This window comes from Thalia democratica, chromosome 4 (genome assembly GCF_965202585.1).
Source record: "Thalia democratica chromosome 4, ktThaDemo2.hap1.1, whole genome shotgun sequence".
Classification (NCBI taxonomy): Eukaryota; Metazoa; Chordata; class Thaliacea; order Salpida; family Salpidae; genus Thalia; species Thalia democratica.
In genome coordinates, this window is record NC_139168.1 from 59,063,726 (window position 1) to 59,076,002 (window position 12,277).

Consider the following 12,277-nt stretch of genomic DNA (forward strand, 5'->3'; position numbering starts at 1 on the left):
ATGAATTGACTTTTACTTCTCACATTTTAAATATAAATTTTTTTGCTTTATAAGATAGCACATACGAAAATAATTATTGTTTCAAATCAAGATAAATACAAAAAGTCTCCGAATGAATTTCTAAATAAAAGTGTTTTGTTAGCTTTCTATCTTATAAAAGTTTTTTATTGATTTTTAATTAAAATTAGTTCAATATTATAATTAAGTAAAACACATTTATACAAATTAAAAAAAATTAGAAAATTTCCTTACAACCATTTTAAAAAACTGATTAAGTTAAATAAAAAATTCTTAGAGAAAGTGAGGTTATCACCATAAATATTAGACTTATGTAATTTTCTTTTGTTATAAACTTTATTATACTTACCTAACTTTTTTTATATCTTGAACGCTGATTTAAAAGGTTTTTGTTCCTATCAACAATATAACTTTATTATTAATAAATATTTCAAATCTTAAAGATATACTCGATGTTATGAATATTTTTATTGCTTAAAAATTAAAATATTTAATGTAAAAAAAATACATTTTTGCGTAATAGCAGTTATTTGTACAACATGAGTTCTAAGAAATAAAAACTAACTTTAATTTGTTTTTATTATATTTATCTTTGCATTTTTCGTCACACAATTGTAGTATTTAGAAAATAACTTTGAATAAGTTTAAATTAACTATCATTAGTTTTTTTTTCGCAGTTCAAACTAGATGTCAATGAATTGAATCAATTTTTTCGGTTTGATATTCTTTAAAAAAGTTAAATAAGTATAACTACTTTTTTTTTTAAATAGTACCACTACCTACTAACTTAATGAAAAATAATTTACTACATTATAGCACAGCTATTTTTTAAGTATAGGTATTAGTAAGCAAGTGTTCCATTTTACAATCAAGTGGTTTTCAAACTTTTTTTGTTTTCGAAGTTGTTTAAAGTTCAAAATTAATGATCAACGTTTTAGGGCACTGTTACTTAAAATATGTCTACTCGAACGAGTATTTGCAAAGTTTCAGTTCAAAAACTTTTATTATAATTTTTTGCCATTTAATTTTCGAAAAGTTTATTAAAAGTACCATTTTTACAATATTTAATTTTTAATGCAAATCAAAGCTGGGACAAAAATGTATTTTATAAGTTAAACAAACTAAAACAGTAAAATGCTGGAAATAAAAGTTTAAAAAAATTAATAAATTTGAAATAAGTGTTAATTATATCTAAATTCTATAAATATCGAAACAAATTTTATCTCAACGGTTTTTTTTAAGCCTATAAACAGTAGAAAAATAACGGAATAATATTTTTTATCAGTTGATATATTTTCATTTTTAAATTTAACTGCTTAGAACAAGTGGGTTTTTTTACTGAATCTTGGTTTAAAGAGTTTACACAAACAAAAAAAGTTGTAGTAAATTTTAACTTAGTTACCTGAACATTTAGTTTAACTAAAACAGCGTATTTCCGTGACTATGTCTGATGATGAGTCCCTAATGAGGACAAAAAAAGTTCAAGAATGTTAAATTTATTGTTTTTGTTGATAGTCGTACAGTCCAATTTAGATCTAACTGTGAAAACAGAAAATTATCTTAAGGATATTTGGTAGTAAGCAAAAACGTTATTTCTAAGTTAATTGAACTATTTTCAAATCCTTGTAATAGATTTTAGTTGTGCAACAATGTCTTATAATGTCAATTTTTATATTTCATTTAATATTAGAAGTTTATCTTTAATTTTTAGTTCAGTAAAAACTAATATGAAAACACAAAACATAATAAGTTATTCTTAAATGACAAATTAGTTTTAAAAGATAAAACGTTTCTAAATACTGTCTTTAACAAAATTTCAACAGTTGCTCAACTTTTTAAAAGTTTAGAACATTTTGATATTCTTATTTTATAATTTGTTTATGTTGAAAAACTAAAACAGTATCTGTAAACAATACAGTTTTGAAACTAAAATCGCAATTTATTTTTTTTACCACGTGAAGGCGTCTTGCGTCTATTTTCAGACAGAAAAATTAAAAACTCAAACTAAGCGATACATTTTAGTCATGTAATCAACGTTTTCCTTCAGTATGGTCACAAAGTACCATACATTGTTTCTGGTCGCTGTTACAGTTTTTATTTTCGCTTACTTTCAGGAGTATGGAGAGATTAGCTTATCTAAAATATCAACAAAATTTGAAAAAGTAGAAAGTAGAACAATTAAACGTTATATGATAGAAACAACCGAAAAAGACAAAATTAGTACGACTGCAGTCGAATCAAAAGAAGAAAATAAAGAAGTTTGCTTTTTTATTAAGTATTTCTATCTAAAAAATACATATTATAAATGGTAAAGACAAAAACAAGTTTCGTTTGCAAAAATTATATAAAGAAAAGTATCGTTAAACATTTTTTTCACAGCTTTAGTTCAAAAATATTACTAAGACTAGATAAGGTTCTTTTAGTTTTTAAAAGTTAGATGATTAAAATAAAATATGACTGAAATTAAAAAAAGTTATATGTAACAATTTGTTATAAACTTCAAACGGCAAGTTTAAGTTTTATAATAATTTATGAAGTTTGAGTTTTGTTTTAATTGTTACGTATAGCTTTTAATGTTTATAATTGCAGTTATGAAATTAAAGAAGTCGTTTTCGCTTACTAAAGTTGATAAACTTTTTTTTAAATATATAGAAATAATTTATATATATTTTTTCATTTTAAATAAAGTAAGGAAACTAAAAATAAGATCACAATATCCTAAGTTATTATCGATTTTGTTCAACCGTAAAATTAAAGGTTATTATTGAACTATCAAAAATTATGTTTCACAAAATAATAGTAAAGTTTTAAAATAATTTTCATAGTTTTTAAATTACTTAATATTAAAAATTTCAACTAAATTTATATATATTTTGTTTTGTAAGTTAACTATATACTTATTTAAGCTTAGATACAAAAAATGCTATCAAAGTAATAAATGTTAAAAATTTTCTATAACATAAAGTTGTCGTACTAATCTAAATTAAACTATAAATTCATATTTTAGTATTTGAGTTTCAGGTAATAACTAGTTTTTGTTAGTAACTCTAGTTTTAACTATAAACTAGTTCGTTGCATAACATTAATTAAGACTAGTTGTTTATATTTTTACATTAAAAAAAATAATTTTAATAGTAAGAAATAAGGAAATTATCTTTAAGTTTTAATTGAAAAAACAAAAAATTTAGGTGTTTATAAATTTTCTTGTTTAAATAACTAATTACCATTAGTAAACAAAGAACAATGTTTATTTCTAAAACAGTTTTTAAATTCTAGTAATATACTGATAAGTATTTGTATGCTTTATAGATAAAGGCAATATTGGTTTTATCTGAATAAATAAAAATTAAGTTTTTTTTAACATTTACAGTAAATAAATTCTTTTTATTTCTTTTTTTTAAATTTAATAATAATTGATTTGTTAATTAATATTTATTTGATAAATAAATATTTGATAAATGATTGTTTTGGTCTTTGAGTACTACATATACTTTTTTATAACTCTATTTTTTAACTATGACACATTTTAATAGTAAAATAGTATAATTACGTGAAGTTATTTAGGTAATTAATAGAATTAGTTTGTTAAGTAGTTTATCAAAAAGTAAGAAAAAATGTTATGGTCGTTTGATTATTTTACCTCTTGTTACCAAATAACAAAATCTTTCAACTTGTGTTTGTTTTAACATCTCAAGTCTGAATAATGAAGTAAATTAAAAACGTTATACACAAAAATCTGTATATTTTAGAAACTTAATTTGGAAATTATCGCAACTAATAGTTCAAAATAAAATAAGATTTTTTTTTTGAACTTTCAATTTTTATTAAAATACCAAACAATTCAGGTAACAATTCTGTACTGGAACAAACCGTGGGGCCATGGTAGAAATTACAAGCTTTCAGATAAGTGCGGAGGTTGTGCAGTTACTGATAACAGGAGTATGGTTATTTAGTTTTATATTTTGAAAACACGATGATTTATAATGAAAAACTTGAGTATATAAAATATATATAACAGGGTTAAGAAATAAATTAACTAAACTATAACATTAGTTGAAATTATTAACCAAAAGTTTTATAATTCGTTAACTTTGACCTGTAACTAACTTAGCTATGGAGCACTTAAAATAGCTAATTTTTATATGTTTAGAGAATTCGTAGAACAACTGTGCAGTAAACCGGAAATTTTTAATCCCTTAATCAATATCTTTTTCCATTTTAAAATTTTAAGTTAAGCTTTTCTAAAAACTTTAACACAAGCTTAGTACAATCAAACGAGAAACTAAAAAGAAATAAACTTTTACTTTAAACTATTACAAATCTGTTCTGGTTAGTGGGTAGTAATAAAATTTGGCATTTTAATAAGTTTTACTAAATAGTTAATGGCTATAAATTTTGTACTTACATTAAAACTTTTATTTATCTGATTAAGATCAACTTATGCAACAAGTTACAAAAACATTATCTATAAACAAAAAGTATTTTTGTTTCAACCGCAAATTTTTTGACAAAGTTTAAGAAAAAGATAACTAAGTACTGCTTGAATCGTTTAGTAAACAAATACTCTATACTACATTGAATACTCCCAAAATCCTAACAATTTTCTTAAAAAGGTCAAGACTATTTTTGTTTCCTAATTTTATTAAAAATATATTTAGATTATGTTTTTATCGTACAAGAATAAAGATTGCAATAAACTTTTTCACAGCCTTTTAAAATAAACATAAGTGTCCAGAAACTTTTAATAATCTTTTTGTACACCTGTTTAGGTTTGGCTGGAAAATAGCTTACATTTAGCGGTTTAAGATCATATAAAAAGTTATTTAAGACTTTGTGCTACTGTCATACACAAAAAAATGTAAAAAGTTAATATGTTCAAACAAAAAGTTGACGTGTCTAAGTAACAATACTTGAATCTGAGAGGTAATTGAGCTAAATACTGTAAGCAAGAATCATGAAATTCAGCAAATTTTTTAATATCACAAAAACTAAGCAAAGAAGCATGTATGAAATATTCTATAAGTCAACAAAGACCAACAAAGTCAACAGTAGTTAAAAGTAATAAAACATAAGTTTAAGTAAAAACAAAAGTTGTAAGTTACAGTGGTCAATTAAACATTAACTTTTTTTTTAATTTAAAAGTACAAGTCGAGGTAGCTTTTTTTTTTTTGAATATTTCGTATCTTAAAAACAAACGCACTGTAGTTGTTATCACTAAGAAAATTTTTACCTTTAGAGTTACCCGTAAAACCTAAAATTGGTATTCTACTTTCAGCATGATGTACTTAATTCTATGTTTTTGTTTTAATTTAAAAACTGGTTTTTATTTATTTATTTTAAAATGACATTAAGCTAATAACCTTGAGTTGTTATTGAAAATACTATAAGTCAAAAAATAAACGTTTTTTTATTTTATGTTACTATAACTATTTTGTTTACTTATTTTCATACTTGATTTGCTAGCTAAATCATGTATCAAGAATTAGCGACAAGTACATCCCAAAAGTTCTACTGTCAAGCATTTTAAACTTTAGCAAATGTCACCCTAAGCTACGATAAAAAGAAATTTGCATCACGACCTTAATATTTTACATAATATAATCAACCAGTTGGAAAAATTAACATATGATCGCGGTAGTTTTCGTTTTCTCAACAGCAATGACTTTGTAAAATAGAGAAGCAACTTTAAAATACACCAAAAAAGCCGACGAAGTAATAAAAAAGAGCTTAGTTAAGTAGTTTTGTTTGTCACTTAAATCATCTTTATTCTTTTTAACTTTATATCATATGCGCTGTCTATAGTCTTTGTTTTTGTACATAAATTTTCTACCCACGTTTATTTTTGTCATCCAATAATTGTTTACCCCATATAATATTAAAGCGGTTGAAAAATATATATTTAAAATTTTGTACTTTTTTAAATTCATAAAGCTTTTATGTGTTTTTTTTATAAATGAGAACTTTTATATAAACCTTCAAAAAATTTTATTTGTTATAGTAATATATAATTGATATTGTAATATGATATAAAAATAAAGAAATATATATCAATTAAAATCACATCTAACCTACATTGAAAGTTTTATTGATTAAATACAAAAAATTTCACAAATACTTTATATATAGCTTTTACGGTTTCAAATAATTAAAACAAGTTATTATTATTACTGTAAACATAAAAGTTGACCATGCCGAAATGAGCATCATAAATGTTCGAAGAAAAATATTTTTCAAAAAACAACTCGTACAATTTAAGTACTTTATATAACATTTAGCATAATATATATTTTCTTTTTAAGTAGTACTGGTCTAGTTGTAGTAACAGCAAACTTACCAATATTTATACGAGAGTCTTACTCATTTCCAAAAAAAAATTACTTGTAAAATACTAAGCAAAATTTTAAAAATAAAAATGAGAAATATACAAACAGTTTATGATATTGTTTACCCAAGATAGTGTATCGAATTTTATCAGTTATATGACAAAGTTTTTTTATAATATATAATCATTTTTAAGCAAACAAAAAAAGTTTTTGTTCAGATGTACGTAAATTTGAATTATACTTTAACTATCATAACAAATAACTGAAACTTAAAAATAAGTTTCAACCTTGCACATTTATAGTTATTTCTTGAATACTGTATTTATAACAATTTCAGTTAGCAGTTCCTATAATTCACTAATGTTTTACACAAAAAGTTTAACATTTTGTTAATCTTTATGAACTAGGAAGTTTTGTTTATTAAATAAAAAAATTATACTTTAATAAAGAATAATTTTACTAGTTTAAGTGCAAACAGTTTGGAGTAAATCAAACCTCAAAAAAATTAAATATATAATGCACAGTGTAGTTTTAAAAGATTTATTTTGTTAGTAAAAGTAAAACAAAAGTTTTAACGTAGAAATAAGTTTTTTTTTAAGAGTTAAAATAGCACCATTACTAAAAGTTTTCAAAAATTTTAACTAGATTTTAAATAGAGTAAGTATACTTATTTTTAGTAATTTTCTTATTTTGTTTTTAAGTTAAACTAAACTAATTTTAGATAAACAGGAGTTCAACAAAATCTGTGATATTTCATTTTTGGGAAACAAATTCTAAAGACTTACCACATACAAGGTAATTGTGTTCAAAAATATTTTTTTGGTATCGTTATTTTGACCTTAATAAAGCATGAAAAGAAAATATGTAACATTATTTAATAAAACATTGAAAACAGCTGTTGGTAATCTTTTTTTGTTTTATTTTCAAATTAACTATTTAGAAAAATCTTGAAAGACATGCTCTTTGTTTTTAGCTGTATTTAAACATTTTTTTTTTCCGTATAAGATTAGATGCTTTGTTTTTATACAATACATAATCTAATATAATGTAATAAAATACTAAATATATGTGGTGTTTATGATGGTAGTAGTATGTTTAAAAATATTGAATATGTTGTATTTAAACTGCAATCGTTAATCCTATTGATTAGAAAAAGTCGATCGAGCATTACATATCAAAAGTTAAAACTAAGAAACGTTTAATAAATATCTTGAATTCTCTATTTTTTAACCCAGGGTTGTAGTTATATAAGACTAATGTTGTTAATTAAAGTTTACTTGTAAAAAAGTTATATTAATAACTTTAGTAATAACAACTCTAATCAACAAAAGTTTAACGGTCTAAAAGCTATAATTAATTACTACAAATTAATTTTTCTCAGAAGTTATTATTTAATTTAGTTATTTTATAATTCAATTAATTTATAACTTTTAAAAGTCTAATTTTTTTAAAGCTACTAAGTAAAGCTTTTTTTATTGTTGTCATTAGACATGTATGTAATGTTACAACAAACATAATAACTTTCTAAAATTATTTAGTTATATATTATACAGATCTAAATATTGTTTAACAAACTAATTAAATATAAATAGCAAGAAAAACTGTTACTTTAGTTTTTTAATCGGACTTTTAAATTAAAAAAGGAACTTTAAAATCTTAACATATTTTTATGGTTCATTAACAGAAAGTTATGCAATCTAAATATTCTGCATTGAAAAACTGTTTGATGTATTATTAGATAAGAGAGAATATGATTATAATAAGTGTTGTTAAGACTTTAAAAAAAATTAAAGAAAACTTTTTTTGCTTATTACTACTCAACAAAATTTTGAATTTTAAAAGGCATTTATTAACCAACTCATTTTTAATTAAAATAATTTTTAAAAAATCTACAGGTCTAGTTTTAAGCTTGAGCGAGTTTGAAGAAATGTTTTACAATTACACAAAATTGCTTTATAATTACAATTGATTTGTTTCACTGAGTTGTAGTTTTAAATTTTTTTCTAGAGTTAACAACATATATGAAGTATGAAATAGTAAACTATCAGCTAAAAGACTAATTTAACAAAAACTTATAACTATAAGTAGAAGTATTTTCGCTTACTTTTTTTGTCTAACAAATTAAATTTTTAAGTTGTAGAAACTAAGTAACCTTGCTTGCTTTAATGTTTAGACTAAACCGAAAACAAAATGACGTTTAGCAAAAAAAAAGGTTTACGTCAATTATGTATTAAGATTTGACACAAAAATTTTTTTTTGTCAGCATCCAAGGCTTAAATGGGAACGGGTCTAAATTGCACGAAGACAAAAATCCACGAGGTTAATGAATTGCACGAAGCCAAATTTGCACGAGGTCACAAAATTGCACGAAGACGATTTTGCACCAAGGGTCAATTTTGCACGAGTTACATTTTTGCACGTGAGTAAAAAAATAAAAAATAAAATGAAACAGAAAAAAATACTATAAAATAATTTATCAAAAAAAAGAAAAAGAAAAGTTACTGACAGAGGGTTAGTTTTAGGGGTAACAGTGATAGTATAAATAAAATAAAAAATAATTAATTATAAAAAAAAAGCTACTGACCGATGGTAAGGGTTAGGGGTAAAGTGACAGTAAAAAATAGATAACTTGAAATAAAAAATTTTAAAACAAAATCTTACCGACTGAGGATAAGGGTCAGGGGTAACAGAGATAGTAAAAAAAAAATAAACTAATAAAAAAAAAAAAAACCGTTCAAAATAGTCTGCTCGTGCAAAAGTTTTTTCGCGCAAAAATGACCCTTTGTGCAAAAGTATCTTAGTGCAATTTTATCTTTGTGCAATTTTATCTTTGTGAAAAAGTATATTCGTGCAATTTTATCCCCTCGTGCAATTTAGACAGCTACCAAGCTTAAATACCTAGTATTTAAACTACTGTATACTTGTTTTACAAATTGAGTTTGTTTGGTAATCTAGTTATTGCTTTCCTAAAAAAATGTTCTTACATTATAATTGAAATTATATATACTTTTAAGTAAATAAAACTTGTCCTCTTGAACCAACAGTATTATAACAGTCTCATAACGATAGGGAGAAACACGATAACTTTTTTGAATCAATAAATTTTTTAATAAAATATGTCATGTAAACATTTAGTATTTATTTACAAAGTGTATAAAAACAACTTCAAATGTATTTAAGCTTTGAAACATTTATACTTAGTAAAGTATTATATATTTACGAAAAATTATAGTTATATCCCTTTTTAAATGCTAAGTGAAAAAATATAATATAAATGATTTTTTTGAAAATGGCTAAGTTTATCTCTTTGAAACTTAAGTACAACAAAACCTAATTCTACTAAAATATGTTTTCAGTAAGTAATAGTTATATTTAATAAACTTATTCATAAAGTGAACAGTAAGAATTTTAACAAATAGTACGAACAGTTTATTGGTAAAAAACTTAAAGAAATATAGATTTAAAGTTAAAAAAAAGCACGGAATAAACAAAAAAGTTTTGTTAGCTTTTTTGTTTGGTAAATTTACAAAAAACCACATAGAATCGTTTACAAATACTTCACAGTTAAGTATTTAAAAATAGATTATTCATAAATAAAAATCTATCTTTCAATAAAACGAATTTTTATGATTTAAAGTTCGTATTATGATTATTAACAAGCAAATTTTTGGAGAACTTTTGTTAGAGCCCTTTCCAATATACCATACAATAGAAACTTTAAAAAACACTTTTAACACTTTATATTTCAAAGGAATTACAACCAGCTTTATGTTTATTTTTCAATGGAAAGTCCAGAGTTTATACTCAGTAAAAATAAAGAAGATTGGAATATATATCAAAACTTCTACAACTTAAGTATGACATATAGGTTCGAAAAGTAGTTTTTTTATAAATAGGAACGAGACATTTTTTCAAAATTGTATAAACTCTTAACTTTTATTTTTGATATTAGACAACTTTTCTTTGTTATTATCATTTAAATAAAAATTTTCAAAACAATACTTTTTAATCTTTCTTTTTTAATAAAAAGTGTAAATACGTATAGTGGAAGCATTAGTACTAGTTCGAAAAACTTTTTATTAAGTTAAACGTTTTTTTTTTAATTATCACAGACGTAACTCAGACATATATCAGCCTTATTCCACAGCATTTAGTATTTATTCAAAGCTTAAACAACAATTTAAAGATACTGAAGATGTTGGCATAAAAGAGACAATCAGTAAAAAGTCAGGTTTAGTAACATGGATAGTATCTAACTGTGGCAAAACTGCTGGAGCAAAAAAGAGACTTAAATTATTTAATAGACTCATGAAGAATGCAATTAAAGTAGATGGAAGAGGTAAATGTTTTAACAAAAGCATTCCTATAACATTAAATGGAAACAAACTCACTGATCAAATCAACTTTATCTCAAAGTATAAGTTTTACCTTGCATTTGAAAATAGCCATCATTGCTCAGACTACATCACCGAAAAATTGTATACTAATTCGTTTTTAGCTGGTTCTGTGCCTATTGTCTGGGGTCCGAAAAAATCAGACTATGAAGCAGTTTTACCGAAGCATAGCTTTATATTCTTTGACGACTACAAAGACAACATTACAGAACTAGCTGAGTATCTTAATTATCTAGACAGAAATCAGACTGCTTACGTTGAATATTTCAAATGGAGGCTTTTAAAACCTGAACACATACACGGTAATCAACATTTAGATGGTAATTGTAAGCTTTGCATAGCTTTGAAAAAACATAAAACTTTTAATTTGAAAAGAAAAATCATTAAATCAATATATAGTTGGATTTTTGAAAACGAAAATTTAGAGTGCTATAACACAACTACCGAAATTTAAAACTATGTTTTCAAATTAGTATTATCATTAAGTAATTTAAACATTTTGGATATGGGTCAAATATGCACGAAGGCACTTTTTCACAAAGCGTCACTTTTGCACGAAGGGTCACATTGCAGAAGATAATAAAAATATAAATTAAATAAATAAAATTCAATTAAAGAAAATACTGACAAATGGTAAGGGTTAGGGGTAACATAGATATTGATAAAAAGAAAAAATAAAAACAAAAAGAATAAAAACAAACAATAAAAAAAAAACAAAGTTACCGATCAAGGTTAAGGGTTAGAGATGACAGTGATAGTTAGAAGTTAACAAAAGAAAGTTACCGACCGTAGGTAAGGGTTAGGGGTAACAGTTATAGTAAAAAAATAAACATAAGAAATAAAAAATAAATCAACCCGTGCAAAAGTATTTTTGTGTAAAATTGACCCTTCCTGGAAAAGTGTCTTCCTGCAAGAGCAATTTGTGCAAAAGTGTCCCTTCTTGCATAATTTGACACCTACCAAAAAATTTTAGAATTTCTATTTATGAAGTTCTTATGTTAAGATGTACTAATTGGTGTTCGTACAGGTTTGTGTGTCAAGTCATATTAATTTAATGCATTTTGTACAACTTTTTTAATATAGTCCTTTTCGCATTTATTATATTTTCTAAAGATATATAACAACTTGTTCATAAATGAAAGCCTCAAGTTGCCTTAAAATATTAGTAAACTGCTTAGTATAAGTAGCCTTAGATTTTATTCCAAGTAATGTTTATTTTTTTTATTATTCGGAAGCTTTACATTAAAAATAGTAACAATGATTTAAGTTAAACTTACTAATTTTATGTAGTATTTTGAAATATAGTAGACATGACTTTTACATATTATATTTAATCATAATTTTATGAGTTTTAAAAGAAATTTTATTTAATTACTTTTAAATATATTTAGTTCACTAATTGTATATTGTTATACACTTTTTTCCAGACTTTTAAACTACTTTAAGATATCAACGGTAGTATACTTTTTTTTCGCAGTTTCAAATTTCTTACTTTAACTATTTTTATTTTTTCAAAGTTTTGTTCGCAATCTAATGGTGACT

At 23.6% G+C, this 12,277-nt stretch overlaps 1 protein-coding gene across 4 annotated transcripts; it reads left to right on the forward strand.

Moving 5' to 3' along the window:
* The first annotated feature begins 2,079 nt into the window (after positions 1–2,079).
* On the forward strand, positions 2,080–12,044 carry LOC145834401 (4-galactosyl-N-acetylglucosaminide 3-alpha-L-fucosyltransferase FUT5-like). 4 transcript variants are annotated; one of them, XM_082941822.1, is made up of 5 exons: positions 2,080–2,276; positions 3,864–3,962; positions 7,063–7,136; positions 10,093–10,209; positions 10,454–12,044. In XM_082941822.1, exons 1-5 carry the CDS (start codon positions 2,208–2,210, stop codon positions 11,187–11,189), a joined length of 1,095 nt encoding a protein of 364 aa, XP_082797948.1. In that variant the 5' UTR covers positions 2,080–2,207; the 3' UTR covers positions 11,190–12,044. The 4 variants fall into 4 exon arrangements, with proteins under 4 accessions (XP_082797948.1, XP_082797950.1, XP_082797949.1 ...); XM_082941824.1 differs by having other exon boundaries at positions 2,139–2,276; positions 7,071–7,136; XM_082941823.1 differs by having other exon boundaries at positions 2,139–2,276; positions 3,864–3,957.
* The last annotated feature ends 233 nt before the right edge of the window (positions 12,045–12,277 follow it).

Bases quoted from the DNA above. Each gene is read 5' to 3' on its own strand.
- LOC145834401 (XM_082941822.1), top strand. From the start codon at position 2,208: ATGATAGAAACAACCGAAAAAGACAAAATTAGTACGACTGCAGTCGAA. The intron at 2,277-3,863 runs GTTTGCTTTTTT...CAAACAATTCAG, and splicing joins CAAAAGAAGAAAATAAAGAA to GTAACAATTCTGTACTGGAA. The intron at 10,210-10,453 runs GTTCGAAAAGTA...TAATTATCACAG, and splicing joins AACTTAAGTATGACATATAG to ACGTAACTCAGACATATATC.